The 19060-nt window shown below is 36.9% G+C and overlaps 1 protein-coding gene across 1 annotated transcript in view; it reads right to left on the reverse strand.

Annotated features, from left to right (window-relative positions):
• The window catches only part of mtt (mangetout), a 390272-nt gene that overhangs the window by 127120 nt on the left and 244092 nt on the right, over positions 1-19060 (reverse strand). Inside the window, exons 7-8 of the mRNA XM_083135134.1 lie at positions 17491-17597; positions 2888-3037 (exon numbers count right to left, since the gene is read on the reverse strand). Coding sequence (XP_082991260.1) covers positions 2888-3037; positions 17491-17597 — 257 coding nt within the window. The remainder of the gene's footprint in view (positions 1-2887; positions 3038-17490; positions 17598-19060) is intronic.

Consider the following 19060-nt stretch of genomic DNA (forward strand, 5'->3'; position numbering starts at 1 on the left):
ACACGTTTATTCTACCAGTCCACATTATTTGATTTCAGTTGATTTGAAAGGACCACTTCCGAAATCTCAAGGTTGCACATTTATATTGACTGTAATAGACGTAATGTCTAAGTTTCTTATGGCATATCCTTTAAGGAAAGCAACATCTAGAGAAGTAATTAATAAATTTAAACTGTAATATTTTTATCATTATCCTGTATGTAATAGTCTACTGTCTGATAATGGTTCGCAATTCAAGTCACAAGAATGGAAAACTTTTGTGGAAGAATTTAAAATAAGGCATATCAAAACTTCAGTTTATTCTCTGTTTGCCAATCCTATTGAACGATACAACGAGTTAATTAGATTATTAAGACTTTACGTAAGCAAAAATCATGAACATTGGTCAAAATATTTAAGTTTTGTTTTAGGACTATTAAATCTGAAATAACGGGATACACTCCAAATGAATTATTTTTGCATTACGAAATAAGAGATCCTGTTTTAAACCAAATTGATTGGCCTGAGACATTGAAAGCAGTTCCTTGGAAATATAAATGTTTAATTGCCAAATCTCGTTTGAAGGAAAAATATAAAATTAAGCCTAAGGAAACTAGTGATAGATACACAAGGATAGAGACAAATGATATAGTATTAGTCAAAAACCATGGACAAAGCAGTGCTGAGTGTAAACGAATACACAAATTTATGGACTTGTGGCTTGGTCCTTATTTAGTTAAAGAAGTTAATGGTAACTGTTGTGAACTAATATCGTTGGATGGAAAGAGAACTGTACAAACACATAATGTATCCAATTTAAAGAAATTCTATTTTAGTCAGGAAAGAAAAGACGAATTATGTAAACCTAAGTAATTTCAAAAGACTTAAAACAGCCTTTTATTAAGAAATGTCAATATGTTTTAAATAATTATGATATGTGTTCAATATTTTCTGCGTTAATTAATGACAATATGTATGTCATGAGAAAGTTTGTTTTCTTTGTAATTTTTCAAGTTATCTAAAAATTTTAAAACCGATGTTCTAATTTTTTTCTCGGAAGGAGGGAGAATGTTGTGACTGTTTTCAAATTGTAAAATATATAATCACTTCTTATGTAAAAGAAAAAGAAAGAAATGTTGTAGCATACTGTTTTGTTGCGTAGCAACCAGTTGTAAGAAACAAGTGAAAAGAGATAACAAAGAAAGTTTGTGAGTAGTTCGAATCACTTAAAATCGAGGATAAACTAATGTATTCATTTAATGAAAATAACAAGTATATTCACCAGAGAACAGTGTTGTGATTTTGAACTATTTACATTACTCTTATTTCATAATTTGCTGTGAAGTAGAATAGTGATCTCCTGAGCATAAAGTAAAATGCTCAAGCCTCTGCGACACTAGCAATTGGGAGTGTAAAGGCAGTATTACAAATTAATAAGTTTCGAACTATTAGTTTGCAATCACGTGTCACGTTTGTTAATGTATATGCTCTTTCGAAAGTGTGGTTTGTACCCAAATTCCTTCCGATGCGTTTGCTAGATGTCGCAAAACTGAAAAGTGCGGTGAACTGGCTTGTGTGGAATGGGCAGCTGTTACGTGTTAAGGACGAGACTTTGTGTTTACATAATACAGGAGAAGGCTTGAATCTTGCACACGTGCACCACAACAGCCAGGCGCTCCGCATTCAAGCGGACATCGAGACGATGATTCAGAGCCCTGATAGCCTTACCAGTTATGTCCTTCGATACTGCTTGCCTCATATACCGTTGGATTCTCCCATAAATGTGACTTCTATTTCCACCAACCTTAGGTACCTTCGCGATACCTTAGTGGAGATCTGCTATGGATTGTTACAAACTCCTACCTTGCCTGTTCCAGTGGTGTCGCAAATGTACAGAGGCATGCGTGTAGCGTCTCAACAGGTGGTTAAAATTGTCGCAAGGCACCCGGAAGTTCGTTGGCCTGAGGTGTGGAAAAATATACACGCAAGGCATCTCCCATCAAGAATACGATCGGCGTGGTTCGTTATAGTGCACCAAATACTGCTGACTCGAGTGAAACTTCATGACCTGCACATGGCAGACTCGTCATTATGCTTACTTTGTCACGTGCCTGAAAGTTTAGTTCATAAGATTAGTGACTGCCAAATAACCGCTTCGTCATGGAAATATGTTGCAAAGCTCGTTAGTGTAATCTGTCGTACAAATGAGAGGAATATTTCAATTGATCGTCTACTGTTTCCAAACTTTAACAATTATCCGCACAGAAACAGAACAGTGTACAGTGGATATTGGGCACTATGCTTGGTTTGCCTCCACTTATCAGAACTCTGATTTTCGCGAACAATTTGTGCATTACTTACGGAAAACTTCTCAAATGATGTCAGTAATCAAAAAGAACTATTTCTATGCTAATTTCTAAAATGTGATGCATTCGCCGAGTTAGTATGTAATAACTTGTAATGTAATCATGAAATTAAAAAAAAGTCTTAAGAAAAAGTCGGTATCTCTTCTGACTACCATGCTATAGGCCCCTGGTTCGATCTCCAGCCGGTCCAAATCCGGGAACTTTTCTAACGTTGGAAGCGGCCCCGGCGAACACCCAGTGTCGAATGACATGGATACCTAGGGGAAACCCTGAGAGGTATAGGCGGTCAGGGGCGTGATGCTGATCACATCACCCCCACTCACGACCGGATCAAGAAAGTGTGGGGCGTTACCCCAACACCCACTATACGTTTTCATGGAGTGGTGCTAATGAAAGGGGAGCACTTTACATTTACCTTTTTTATGTACATATTTTACAATATATATGTAATAGCTATATTAATTTTTCGTTGGTATTCGTATACAATATTTTATATTTTTAATGTTCCTCTTTACCTTCGAATTAGGCTACTAATTACTTACCAGACATGTTCAGCCTAAGATCGCCTTCCTCATACTCTCCAACCCGGATCCAGTCGAATTTCCCAGGACTTTCTTGCTTGAAATGTATTATATTGTATCTTGCAGGACCGTCCCCTTGAGGATCGAACTTGAAACGATCTCCACTGAGACCTGAAAAATTATTAAATCATTATTATACATAATACACACACAATCACAAGAAGCAGCGCCAGAAAAATTTTCACCGGGTGGGCAGGATCCACATATTGATAAATTAGTGTGGGTAGATATAAAGTATATAGTACTTATGCACATATGAGTTTGACAACTTACATTCTCTCTCTTTCTTTTCTCCTCTCTCTCGCATTTACCACAACTTCCGTTTCTATATCTTTCCCCATTTCTTCTTGCTGGTGTACGTTTTCTTATTTATCCTTTACATACTTTTTTCCTCTGTTTGTGTTCCCCTTTCTCTCTCTATTTCTGATATATATATATATATATATATATATATATATACGCGCGCGCACGTACGCGTAATCCTTTTGTCAATTCTTATAATCAAATTTCTCATCTGTATTCTCTCTATCCGCTCCACTCTAGAAGAAAGTGGCGATGGGACTCGATGCCGTCTCATATTTAAAAAAAATAAAAAGTGGCAGGTCCTGGCCCTCAAAGATCTGTTGCTGCTCAGGATTTTTCCATCTCTACTATTTCTTCTGTCTTTCCTGTATCAGTCTTGATACGATCTCCCTATCCCCCTTCCTTTCATTGCATCTCCCTGTCCATGGTTTCAGCTCCTCGCTCTGTACTTTTCATTGTATAGTGGATACACATTGTCTTATCCCTTCAAGTTAAGAAGGGATTTTCCACACACTACTTTAGAAATTCTTTACCAATGCAAAAGACAGCGCTAAGTATTTATATTTGTGAAACCAGCGCAGACCCTAGGAGAGGGACAACGCTTCGCCCTACATGGAAGGAAGCGGCCTAGCAGCAAAAATATTGATTAATTTTAGCGTACCTAGTGAAGGCACATTATTCCGGGTTCCGGTCCTTCGCCATGTCTTTCTGGGTTACATAAGCAAGCATGGAAAGCAACTTCAGGCGAGTAGAGACCTTTATATACATGATTATTCCGATATGAAGTATAATTTCTATTTTTCTCTTCTTTATTTTAAAAATCTTGTATACAGAGAAAATCCATTTTTCATCAGGATTTCAACAGAGAAAAATGAAAACTAAGAAATAAGATGCACGCACATACACACACACACACACACACTTATACATAACAAGAAAAAAACCCAATAAGAACTAGGATATAAAAAATATTAATTAATCTTCAGCTGCTTGATGCACGGCGTTCCGAAGCCTGGAAGATCATTTAATGAATTGTTCCTATTGTAATTAATAGGGTATGGCCATGGCGATCTAGTGCAAAAGAAGTTGTTGCACTTGCTGTTGGTACGTAGGATCCTGATGTGAATTAATTGATTAAGTAAGTTTTTTTTTTGTCCACTTTATGCACAGTAAGGCTAATCGGGACTGATCTTACAGTTTATTAATGTGGGATCCGAACCACTATGTGCCTCCACCGCGAATCAATCCCGGGTTCTGATGTGAAGACGTAGCAACAGTGCGCTATTGAAAAGTTATACATTCATCATTCTTAATAGAAATATCAGATTCTAAACTTGACGGCGAATATAAAATCATGAGTTTGAAGACAGGATAGAATTTCGTGCTTGGAAAAGTTTGCAAAAACTGGACATCTGCGATTGACTATTCTGATGAAGACATTTACTACTGTCTTCTTTGTAGCTGATCAGTGGTGATTTATTCATTCTTAGTTTTGGACTTTTAACCACTGTGTTAATTTTAAAATACCAACGTTTCGGAGGCTGAATCTGCCTCCGAAACGTTGGTATTTTAATATTAACACAGTTGTTAAAAGTCCAAACTAAGAATTTACTACTTTGTCTGTTCTCTCCATATTGCATTCAAAGGCCATTGACAAAATAAGAGAACCAAATTCAAGAATAGGGACAACGCACGTTGTAAAGTAGCAGAAACATGTGTGATATCTGTTTAGAAGTTATGTATGGTGGCTGAAGGTGAGTTTGCTATCGAAAAGGGCTGCAAGGTCTTTGTGCCGTTTAAAAACGGAAGAATCTGGTTGGATAAACTATAAGATGGCGCTCTAAATTTTGATTTGAGGGTAAGCCTCATGAGTGACAACAGATTTTTCTATTTAGTTTCAGATTCCAGCCTTGGCATCAGCGGTCAATGTGTTTGAGATAATCTTGCAAAGAACATGTGTTTATAATTAATTTGCAGTCACAAGCAAAATTGAGCATTCACTGTATATTTTTTTGAATATCATCCATGAAAAGAATGTAACATAGGGACACTACTAGATAACTTCCTTGAGACACACCATAAACTACAGGGGCCCATGACGAAGTGCAGCCAGATATGATTACCTTTTGTGTTCTATTGTGGAAGTGAGATCACAGTAATTTAAGAAGAGCTCCGTGAATGTTGAATCTGTTTGACAATTTGTGAATGAGTTGCGTATGAGAGACAGAGTCAAAAGCTTTGCAAAAATCTAAGTAAAAGACATTTGGCAACCAGACAATTAACCGCATTGGCAAGCAAACAATCAAGATTTATGTTACACGAAGCATGAGCGAGAAAACGGTGTTGAGTGGGAGAGAGGAACGGAGTTACTTGTCCAAGGATATGATTAGATTTTTCTTTACTTTTTCTTTTTGCTAGGAGTGCTAGTGCAGGAAGTAAAGAAATAAGACGATAAGAAGTAACATGACTTTTATTTTCGTCTTTGACTAAAGGAACTATATTTGCTTTCTACTTTTACTTTTATCACTACAGTGTTCGTGCAGATCACTATTGTGATCCAGAGAATATTGTAGTTTTTTTTTCCATTCGTGGAAACAAATTATCTGGTTTTATTGAAAGAATGTTCTTTTTTAAGTATTCCGGTTCACTTAACAAAAATATCATCTGTTATTTTACTCAACACATTACAGTAGAGAGGAAATTCTAAATCGAGTACATTACCTTTGGATTCGATGAAGCCAAACAAAATTACACATAAGAATCTTACTTTTTGTATTTTCTATACAAAAGAATTAAAAAGTAAGTTCATATATTTATAACAGATTTAAGAAACACGTACTTATGTATATAGAAATACAAAGTATCCGAAAAAAACTCCCGTCAATCGTAGCGCGGATCACTATTGTGCTCTTCTGAAATATGAGTTCTAATAACGAGTCAACAATGGGTAAATTTCAAATAACAGCTGAACGAACATAGTCCAGGAAGATAGACTGGGAGCCAAAATCAAGAGTGTTTGCCATACTGCAGTAGCACGTGAAAGTTAATCACTATTATGATCCACGATACCACTGTAATGTTAAAGGTATGTGAGAGTACTTTTTAGATTTATTACTTAATCTTAAAAAAAATACTATGAAATTTAATACACTGACTGACAAAACAAATGGAGCACCTAGAAGGAGTGGTGGAAATGAAATGAAACTGAACCTGTAGACAGGTTATGTGTCTGTATTGCAATGATTACAAAATCATATCAAACGGACAACAGAGTGTGCGCTACTGGTGTGCTGCTGACCGCATGTCAATGGGATGTGGCACCCTCTCGGGTCTTGATACAAGCGCCGATTCGATTTAAAATGTAGTCGCAGAGCCTTTGTATCCTCTCCCGGGGCAAGTCGGTCCACAGCCGTTGTAACTGGCTCTCGATATACTGCAAATCGGCACTGGGTCGGAGTTGACGTCCGAGCTGATCCCTTACAGCTCTGCTGGCCACGGGAGTACATCAATATGATGCAGGCAGTCCATAGACACCTGTACCGTGAGCGGACGAGCGTTGTCGTGTTAACAGACTGTACCAGGATGCTGTCTCAAGAGGGGAGACACACGAGGACGCAGGATGCCCGTGACGTAGAGTTGTGCCATCAAAATCCCCAGAACTACTACCAGAGGTGATCTGAAGCTCCCCACACCATGATGATGGCAGAGGTAATGCTGGTGTGTCTCCCCACAACATTGCCAGGATGTATCTTCTCCCCTCGGCGGCGCCATACTCGCACACGGTGATCATCCATGGTAATGCAGAACTACGATTCATCGCTGAACATGATTCAACACCACTCGTCACTTTCGTCAGCAGTCCATGCCTCCCGGTTACGGCAACACTATAAACGCAACCGTTTGTGTTCTGGTGTTAACGGCAGCCTCCGCAGACGGTCTACTCGTAGTCAGGCTACTGCCAGTCTAGGACCAATGGTGCGGGATGACACGGGGTGTTGCAGAGAGTTCTGTACATGTGTCCGTATAGCAGATGTAGATGTGATGGGATTGCAAAATGCTTGGAGCACAATACTGCAATACTCCCTTGGTGGGGCCACGGAGTCACCTGGAACCTTCACTACGTCTGTAGGTGTCCTCACGTATCAATTGGGGCCAACATCTGGGCACTGTGACATCTGAATAGAGGCGTTGCCTGATGGGGGTTTACGGAGCACACGAACCCTCAACCGATAACGGAAAAATATCAATTTGTTTTCTTTTCTGCAAAATAAAACACTACATTTCAATATACTTATTTTACGAAGCAGTTTGTTTTTGTTCATAAAGTCTTCACAATGCTTCAAATTTGCCAATTTCTCCAGACTGTTGACAAGATAAGCTCACCAGATTAGACAGCGAGAGCCCGGCGCACAACTTGCGCTGTGAACTCTTTCTGCTGTATTCTTCCCTTTACTTAGCTCTACTGAAGCAGCCGAAAGAACCAAGGGGCAAAACTGGAAATCGGAGCACGTGCGCCTTCCTCAATAACACTGTCAACAGATGGCAACAACTGTTCGGACAATGCTGATAGCTGAGGAGGTACCAGGTATTCTATTTTTCGTTTCCTTTAGCTTATGTATTGGGGAAAAGTAAGCAGTAGCTAGTTAAAATATAATGGAATCACTGTTTGCATTGTTATATTAATTCCTAAGATCTTCGATGTTTTAGCCTAATATATACTTTTCCCAATACATTTCAGCAAAAATTAAGGCTTCAAACCTCCTCAGCAACTTCATTGCAAATCGTTGTCGCGTACCCAAAATCTTGCATGGCGAAAGTTTTAGGTTCTAAAACTCTGTATCACCAAAATGAGCAGATTTTTACACTTACATCGATAGTCGAAATGTGTTGTTTAATAATGAAGATGAGTCATAACGAAAGATGACGAATACCCTGTTAGCAGAAAATAATATTTAATTTGGTACACATGTAAAATGAGTATTAAATACATTTTTATGGAGATGAAATTATAATTTTTATAACTTCTACACATAAGCTTTAAAACATTATTTTTTAAGTTTCGTGAGTTGTAATTCTCATCATGAAATTTGAGAATTGCCAGAGACGTACGAATGAAATATAAGGAAACTGAACACCCTACGATTTACTCCACGCGACGCCACTGCATCTGAAATCCCGAGATGCCTGGCAATTGCACGATTTCACCAATTGGACTCATGCAGGCTCCCAGTACAGCCCCTTTTGAACTCCGTCAAGTGGCGATAACGCTGTATGATGCGTCTGCGAGGTGTTCTCTATGTTGATCACCTTCTCTCACGGTGCTGACTGACTGTCTGACGCCCCACACGCCCACACACGCCTTATGAACGCTATCAACTAATGCACTCTAGTGGCCGTTCTAGACTTTACAAATCATTGAAACACACAGTGGCGTAGGAACGTATTTCATTTGGAGGGTACACATATATATATATATATATATATATATATATATATATATATATATATATATATATATATTGTGTGTGTGTGTACTTCACACATATACGAGGGCTGCTAGAAACGTTTCTGCAAACTACCACTAACAGTGGTCCTAGTTTTCCGCTATTATAAAAATTGGAAGAATAGACCTTTTTATGTTTAAACTATCACTGATTGTTTGTTTAAGCCTATTCGTTTATTTTTACAGCAGTTTGAAGAAGTAGTTTCGTGTGAGAAATGGACGGACATTTCTCGTGAACACTTTCGGGCAAGGTTTTTTATGATTTCAAATGTAGTTTAACACTGAAATAATACATCGAGCGACTTCATTTGGCTTTTGGAGATGAAGCACCATCCAATAGCACTGTGTACAATTGGTTTTCCGAATTCCAGAGTGGTCGCACATTTCTCAGTGATGAATGTCGTGAAGGTCGTCCATCCACGTCTGTTGTTGCCAGTAATGTTGATGCTGTGCGTGAAATGATTGAGAGAGATCGGCATGTGACATACCGTGAGATTCAGGCATCCTCGAACATCGACATGAAAGCACTACGTACGATTTTGCATGGTCATCTGAACGTACGGAAACTTTCAAGCCGTTGGATCCTACACAACTTGACTAGCTCAAAAACAGGCTCGTGTAAATTGGTGTAATGGAATGCTCAAAACATTCAACCGAGGCAAGTCAAATTTGGTGTACTACATCATTACAGGGAACGAAACTTGGATCTATTCATACGAACCCGAAATTAAACAGCAATCCGCGCTGTTTGGGTGTTTCAAATTAAGCCGAAGCCAACAAGAGTTGTTCGTTGGAGGAGTGCTGCTAAGCAAATGATTGCTTGTTTCTTCGGTTATACCGGACATGTGGCAACAATAGCTCTAGAAGATCGAAGGACTGTAAACGTTGAGTAGTATACAACAATTTGTTTGCGAGAGGTCATCAATGAATTGCGTAAAACAAACCAAAATAGTCGCATTATTATTCACCACGACAACGCCAGTTCCCCCTCACCACACCAAACGGTTGACTTTTTGTCCAGTAAAAATGTTGAATTAAAGACTCATTGTCCGTACTCACCTGATTTATCACCTAGTGACTCCTTTTTGTTCCCACACATGAAAAATAAGATGCGTGCTGAGCGATTTGTTTTGCCTGAAGCAGCTGTTGACGCATTTCGAACAGCGGTTTCTGAGGTATCAGCTTCAGAGTGGAAAAAATGCTTTCAAAATTGGCTTGAACGTATGCAAAACTGTATCGATCAGTATCGATCTTAAGGGTGAATACTTTGAAAAACAATAAAGCCATTCCCAGAATTTCCCATGTCTCTTTTCATATTTATTGCAGAAACTTTTCCAGCAGCCCTCGTATGTATACCTAGGTAAAATGTGTAGCATAGGGAATTCCATTTTAGACGCGAATATCGAGTTTTTAAATTTGCCTAAATAATGTTTATTTATTTATTATTATTATTTATTTTTACAATGTATGACTTTAAAAACAGGTTTGAAGACCAGATAACAATTTTAAAACATATAAAGTACTGGAGCTTATTCTGAGCTCATTTTGAATATAATTGGATGGATAATCATGAGTTTGTAATATGAAAATTTGGGAGCAAAGCTACACGTATTAATTTGCATGTTGCTATTTAAAGGGGGTGAGGAGGATTCCACCTCTTCTAACTTGATTCATTCCAAATCAGGAATAATCATTTTCCACCCACTGAATATGAAAATCATATTTTTAAATATATCGTACATACATAATTCCACTTCATCATTAATATCATTAAACTAATTTATGACAGATATGTACCGTATGCAGTACCTTTTAGAAGCCATATATTCGGTATTTTCTCAGACTTCTAGAAGGTGTTTTACAAGTACTATTCTATAAAATTTCAAAAACTCTGCCCTGTCTTTGACGTATGTTAACGGGACTTTTCGAACGATTGTTGACAGCTATAGCGTTGAGTTGCTTTTTTTTAAAAAAAAAAAAAAAAAAAATACTGAATCGAGATGATTCCCGATCAACTCGCAAAGAGATCTAACTTTGAAGTATTTGTAACACATTTGGCATACTAATTAGTTGTAATGTAATTAGCTGTACCTTATGATGCTTTTCAAACACTGAAAGTACTATCATTGCATGTACTAAACCGAAATCCTTCATACCTCAGGTCAAGCAATGTTAGAGGGAAGCCATACACTGAGAAAAGAGATTAGTTGCAGGTGCAAAATATATTTTGCTGGAGAAAATGTATACGGTTAAACAGAGTTTCGTTACATAAACCATTTGGTTGAGTTCCCTTAAGAAAACTATTTATTTCACCTTATTTTATTTCACCGAAAGATGCAATGTGTCCCGTGACACTCTCTTGTTACACTGAAACATATTTGTTGTTTATCGGAAACAAACCTGATGTTTGTAATGGCAAGTTTGACAAAAAGAAACATGGCGGATCCCGAAAGAAAGGGATTGAAGATCTTCGATTTTAATTTAAAGTCGTGGGTATTAGAAACCGTGATACCTACATTTGCTGGTAAGTGTAATACAGGCGTATACAAATTTTGAGGTGGTTTTGTCCTATGCAAATATGTAATATCTGATCATGCTGAATATAAAATACAATACATCACAAATGGTGCAAGCGTGCTTTACGTTAATATAGGCGCGATAGCTCAGTGACAGAGTTCAGTGTGCCAAATTTATAGTTTCATGTGATAAAATTGGAAACGAATGTTAATATCAACTGGTTAGAGGTTTTTGGAAATTAAAAACTTTACTACTCTTACTTCTACACCTTTTACATTAGAATGCATATGCACACTCAATTTAATAATGAAGGAAGTTTTAAGATTTAATGCAGCACATGATGATGAAAATTTTAACGGCTGGGAGGAGTGGGTGTTTAGTTGGGCTTGGGAGTCAGCTGGGGAATGCATTGCAACAATTTCTGCTAGCTGGCGGATACCCCCATATCTCCCTCTCACTTCAAGACTGTTTTAATGCGACCTGTTGAGACCAGAATTACTTGCAATTGCTAGTATTGTTTTTGGAAAAAGACCAGCATATTGATGAAAGTTATGTGAAGGAATTGTCCTCCCTGATGACAAAGTAATGTCTTGTAATGAAGGTGTTCCAGATTCAATCCCCACTGAAGGCACAGTGTGGCTTCAGTCCCAATCTTCATGTCTGCGCATAAAGTGTACTTACACAATTTTTTTTTCTGAGAGAAAGCCAATTATGGACATGTTTCGAAAGTTACACGAGCTTAACACGTTAAACGAGTTACGGTAACTGGCTGTGCCATACGTTTCATTATGCTGTCCCAAAAGTCGCATTTCGTGCAAGAACGAGATTCACCAAATGCAAGGGGCAGCAGGCTTGTTTGTTTGGTGAGAATCGTCTGCTGCTTGCGGACAACGTGCATGCTGATGGATTCAAACTGCACTAGTTCGGAAAATGTATTATAATTTTAACAGATAGCGATATGAAGCCACATGCACAAGATGAGTATGCCTTAACTGTTCTTGGAATGCTATTGAAATGAGTAACAGTGTCTAAAGTAGAGTTTATTTTTGCCATTGGGACATTTCTTCTGCTGGAGGCCATGTGGAAACTTTCTCTAAAACAAAACGCTGCACCTGCACTTTCGCCTTGTGTGTCCCATAAGTCTGTAAAATAACTGGTTTTACCAGATTCACGAGCCCCCAGTTATTTTCGTTGAATGCGTTCGTTTCGTTAAGACTTTCGGAACACACCGTATGTTTTATAGACCAATGTGCACTAGGCCCGTACTCTTAATTACTGGGCTGTTACTGGGTACTAGGCCCTAACATAAATCATACCAGGTAATAAGAGTTTCAGTGGTTACCAATTAATTTAATTCCAATTTTACATTTGCCAACAAGCCTAGACAGATAAAGCTTTTATTATTTATATTTATGCCATTATTTATTAATATTTAAAAATCTATGGTGCAAATGAATGTATAAAGTATAAAAAATAGAAAGGGGTTAATTGTTTGCGCAGGATTTCAACTTTTATAAAAACAGGCTGTTCTCTTATAAAGATTGAGAACCACTGCACTAGGTGGTGAAGATACATCACCACTTACTGTGGTTCAGCCTGACAAGGAGGGAAAGTGAAGTTTCTATTTTTTTTAGGGGCTTGGGGGACAAATATTAATAGTTTTGAACTTCCACAATCCACAATGCAAGTTGGTCATGAGTGTTTTGAAGTGTCTACTAGAATTTGCAACATTATTACATAGAATTTTGTAAACTGACCAAACAACCAGCAAGCTATATTTTATGTTTTTTTTGTTTGTTTTTTCGTTTTAGATTTCTGGAAACATTCAAAGGCTGAGGGCCAAGAAGAATCTATGCCTTCTTTAAATCAAGTGGTACTCTGACTGCAATTATTTTGAAGTGTCTTTATCAACAATAATGTATCTGTGCCTACAAGCAACTTTTATATGTAATCATTTTTTAATAAGAGCTGTACAATAAATTTGTAATAAATTTGTCAGCGTTAATGTATGTGTTATGTTTGGAAGAAAGAATTCCTTGTGTATAGCATTTAGTTTAAATTATTTTTGACAATTCTAGCCATATCATGTAAAATTAACGTAAACCTCCCTGTCTTCACATATAATTTTGTGTACTTGTGCATTCGATTAGTATAATGTAGGGTGAAAATCCATATTGGAAACTTCATGCCATTAATGGAAGATTCATCATGTTTTTCCATTAACTTTTCTTTCTCTGCCACGTTTATTGAATATTACGTTGCATGTTAAAAATACAGTCTCGCCTTACACAATCAACATCCCGCATTACAAACATGTGCACACAGGTTAGAGCTATTGTAGTATATACATGTGTCATATATAGTATAGTAGTATATAGTATGTAAATTCATAGCATTTCCAACATTGGTGGTGTTCTTTATCCTTGTGTTTCGAAGTCTTAGGCCTCCCCGATGGCACAGTGGTAGTGTCTTCGCTTTGTAATCAAGGGGTTCTGGGTTGGATACCCGGTGGAGGCACATGCTGGTTTGGATCCCACTTTAAACTGTAGGTCCAGTCCCGGTTAGCCTTTCTGTGCATAGCGTGGACTAAAAACAACAATTCAATCAATCAATCAAAGTGTTGGACCTGGTTCAGGAACAGAAACAGTTGGCTTTGATATTCAATGCTGCTGCTCCAAACCCATACATTCTTGATTGTGGTATATAAACTGAATATTACAATAATATATAAAATAAAACATGGAATATCAGCAAGTGTAAGTTCAGGTACAAGTGACCAAACCAAACCACCACCTTCCTGTCATTTAATAACTTCTGAACCACATGATAACTATCAGCATTCTGTCTGTGCGACAAAAGGTTAACCTGCATTTTATCTTTGCATAAGAGGACTATGGTAAGTAATTAAATATATTTTCCTAGTTAAGATTTAGTTTAATATACTATAGCTATCAACAGTAGAGCTAATTCCCCTCCTCTATTGAAGGGTTTAATAATACTTCAAGATATTATTATTATTATTTATAATATCAATGTGAAGAAATGGAATACATCACATAGTTGTCTCTATGGTGAAATATACTTCTAAAAAGGCAATGCAAAAATGTATATAGAGATTGCAATGTGTGTCTGCAACATACGCGAGACAGTGCCTCAAAAAAAGTTTCACTTTTTGAGCTAAGTGCATGGCATTATGTGTAGATTTTCTACATCATGGTAACGGAAAAGGTGGTCCAGTCAATTGGACGTCCGACTAACATACAGGACACCTGGTATTTCATTATTAGAATATGTAATCTCGGGAGGGAATTTTCAATCTGTCCTAGTACAACAAGTAGCTCTGCCACTCATCCAGCCAAAAATGAGTGGTGGTCTGGAGGAGAAAGGAGGCTATAGCATGGCTCTTATCATATTTCCACTTTGTAAAATTGAAAAAAAATATATTGGTCTACTACTTCCATGTCCCCTTTGTACTGCAATTAACAGGAAACTCCAGGATGCGAAATCATTGAAGACTGGTGAGGGAAGAGGAAGAACTCCATTTACATGAATGTGAAAATTATTACGATATGTATATTATATTTATATATATATGTCACAGTATATATTAGAAAGTAGTGTGTGAAATCCTGGAAGACAGGGGAGGATTTTCCCTCGTCAACAATTCTGTCCTACAATCCTTCAAAGATTCAGATGGTAAAGGAATTACTTTGCTACTTTATAATATATATATATACAGTGTATAGTGTGTGTAATATAAAATGAATGTAGACACAGACATTAGCACTGTATATTATGCATATTATATATAACAAAATATACAATATTAAATATGTGTGTATATATTCTGTATTTTATATACATATATGTTAGGTATTTATAAAGTAGCAAACTAATTCCTTTATCAACCGGATTTTTGTAGGACAAAATTCTTGGTGGGTGTTAAATTTCCGCCTGTCCCACAGGATGCCATGCTTTTTAATGTGTTTAATAATAATAATTCCAACAAAAGATCCTTTACTGCCAACAAATTGATTTGTTTGATGGTACCAATTATCTTGTTCAGAGAACTACACTCAATTCGATACTCCATACAAGAGATTTAGTTGGATGATCAAAATTAAGTGAATCAAATAATTTTGTACAGGGAACCTCAACGTCTTGCTCGTGTATAACAAACAAGGGATTTGGTTGCTGTAACTAGGATTTGTTGCAGCCAACCAGACTTTTCTCTCAGTGTACGCTCGAAATATTTTTTCTTCAATCGTTGATGGACAATATGAAGAGCCGGTTTGAAGAGTTAGATTTCTTTTCAGGTGTAGTCGTATTAAATGCAGATAAATACGTGTGTTTTATGGTGACATGTTAATTCCTCGTTTATATAAAACAGTGAACTTTAATGTAAGCGAAAGCATGTACGCGTCACCAGTCGAAGATTTTCGGATCTACAGAGAAAATTCAATACACATTCTCACCTCACTCAAAGACCTTGTGAATCCAATCCAAATTGTATCAATATCTACAGATGAGTGGGAAAACGGGTTCAGTGCCATGAACTTTACCTTAACTGATTAGAGAAATCATTTAGAAGTTTCAAACCTCATTTTTCTTTCAATGGACACCCAGTGCATTGTTTAAATACGGAAAAACTTGCAACAAAATCGATCAAGTCATAAGCATTACAGTGTCCTTGACAAGCCAATTGGCAAATCATCGAACCTGCAGCGTCTCATTAATTTCGTGTATTCAACTGAATAATGTAATTTTCTTACAGTTTGACTTTAGAATTTAACTTGAAATGGTGTTGTGCTTTTGTTGCATTCGATCAAAATTAGATTTTAAGCAATTTATATCCAATTCTAAGCATATCTAATTCATAGGTAAAATCCTCCTTCTTCTGATAAAATCACAAATCGCAACCTGTTTTAATGTCTAGGAAATATCGCTGATCCATTTCAACTAGGAATGGTATCGAGATGAGACAAATGTGTCACAACTCAAAATTTCGCAACGTATAGGGTCATTAAAGCAAAAACTTTTCTTAATAACATTTTTCTGCTTTACATTTTGTTCGACGCTGCGAACCATTTTATCCTGAATTGATGAAACTGGGCAGCACAGGCTTGCAATTGTCACTAATGGATTAACTTTTCAATTACAATGAACAAAATTAACGACTTATTTGAAATATGAACAAGATATACGCTTGGTATAAGACACAGTAATTTAAATTTATTTTAAATAAATTCTTCAAATGTGATATCAAAGTATCGAACGAGATCGTCTCAGACATTAAGTGATGTCTCGTTTTGGTTTTGCAGAGATTTATTTCAGTCTCGTCTCCAAATTTGAGACTTTTCTTGTCTCTTACCATCTCTATTTTCAAAATATACCTTAATATATAGGTATAAGTAAAGCTTTCCGAACACCCTCTGACAAAGTTATAAAAATAATCGGTGAAATACATTGTATGGTCCCCCAAAAATTTGTTATATCGTGTCGTGTCTCGAAAACAAGACGGGGCAGGAATTGTGGAAGTATTTCGATTCGGAAAATTTCATTTGAAAAATTTAAAATGAAAGGAGTTGAGTCATATACTCTTCTGATGCAGATTTATATCTTCGAATCGAGGCGATCACTTGCTTACAAAACATGACCCCCCCCCCCCCCCTTACACGAAGAGGCATTCCTCTGCAGCCTGATTTTCTGAAAGTAAACTTTGGCTCATTCAATCGTTCCACACACATTTTAAATAATTTATATCTCCTTAGAAAGATTTCCAGACACACAGATCAATGAACTAACTAGTAGCAAGTACAATGTACGTAGTACATGTAGAATATGTTTACAACGGTATGAATTCCTGTGGTAAGGAAAATAATCCTTACAATTTACACTTTTTGTATTGAGCGATTAGAAAATACTATGTTATTTTAACAGTAGCATCTTGTATCTAAGAGGGGTACAAGGGTTACAACTAGAATGTTCGATTTAGGGTGTACAGTACCTCCCTTCAAAAATTGAGGGGGTTACAATGTACCCCTGTACCCCCCCGTTCCTGCACCACTGGAAACTAATCATTTACATACATATGTAAGATACGTACACAAGTGTACGATTTGACGTTCAAATTGGACATTTCCTTCTGGATGTTTAACTTTTTGTCAATTACTGTAAAATAAATATAGCAACGTCAATTCAACAACATTCCTAGGAAAGAGTATGAAATATATCTATGTACCATCGAACGTAACGTTTCGCAGATATATCAGAAGCTCCTGGCCGTCAATTGGGGTCATTTTGGAACAAATTCCTGGGTCTCCTCCACAGACGTTCAGGTGCATGGCTCTAAAAAATAATGAATAACTGCTTCAATTATCAACAAAATAATTAACATTATTCACTGATCGATTCGGAAAAGTATTTTTAAATAATTTATTATTTCATGCGCAAAAATAAGACTTATACCCACATGTATCTGTGTTTTAGGCATGTATACATATGCATATGGGTATTGTACGTACATACCAGGCGTGTCAGGAAAGTAAAGATACAACTTATCTTAGGGAAAGTATGTGAAGCATGAGTTGACAACACTGACAGTAACCTTGATGTTTACTGTTTGAGTAGCCTTCATTCTCAGTGCTGCGCTGAGCCTTGTGTGTCACACGTGCTGGAAATGGCTGCGATGATAAAAATCCCACCAAATTAAAAGTGCGGGTTGTGATGTGGTTTCTCCAGTCAAAAGGCGAATGTCCAGAAAATTTCAGCAGTTTATGGTAACATTATGAATCGTCAAAATGTGACGAAGTGGTGCTGTGCTTTCGCCGGAGATAGAACAGATATACTTTCTGACATACTTTCCCTAAGATATATATCAGTTGTATCTTTACTTTCCTGACGCGCCTCGTATATGGTATAAATAAACATTCAACACATAAACCAACACTTACAATTCCTATTTATGGGGATGTGTAAAAAATGGCATCAGCAAACGTGGTTAAAACGATAACAGATTAAGGGCTTAGAATGGAGTGGGTAAGTAGGGTGTAATATTTTACAACAAGAATCTGGAAAAAAGATTCCAGAAAGGAAAAGGTGGAATGGTTGGTACTTTGAAAGCCAGCAAATGTTCCTAATAAATATTAGGAGCCGTGGCAATCAGGCACAAACGTTGTTATATTTATTCACTGATTAACAAAAATAACTGTATTGTGAAATAATATTTTACGGCTTTACTCGTTTGACCATCAGCGATATCTGGGGGGATATGTAACTCGAACATATATTAAAATCAAATACTTTCTCCTGTAGCTTGTAATAATAATGCAAGCCTACAAAAAACGGAGGAAAAGTGTAAATTTGCAAAGTCAAATGAAAAAGTGTTATTTGTTTTAAAAGAAATTATAGAAACCTCTCGTCGTTTTATGTGGAAAAGCTAGGAAAGTACTTAATTTCAATGAAAAGAAATAGATATTGGAAATAATACATTGATCAAATTTTAAAAACTGTGGAATGTTTTTTCTCCTCTCGTTTTTTTTAAGGAAAAATTCCAGATTAACACTGTTGGATTGAAGAAATTCTTGGGCTCTGATATGGAAAATACGTATTACACTCAACTATCTTAAATGTTAATGTTCAGGAATTGAAAATGCACTGCTCTACGAAGCTAGAGGTCCTAGGTTCGAATCTTGGAAAAAACCTGGAAAGTTCATTGTCTTCACTCAGGTATTTATTTCATCCTTGGGGTTAAATTGAGACGAAGGAGGTCCAGATACCCAAAAAAAAGCCATTTGCCTTTTAATTTTGGA

Source organism: Lepisma saccharinum, chromosome 14 (assembly GCF_977018435.1).
Source record: "Lepisma saccharinum chromosome 14, izLepSacc3.1, whole genome shotgun sequence".
Classification (NCBI taxonomy): Eukaryota; Metazoa; Arthropoda; class Insecta; order Zygentoma; family Lepismatidae; genus Lepisma; species Lepisma saccharinum.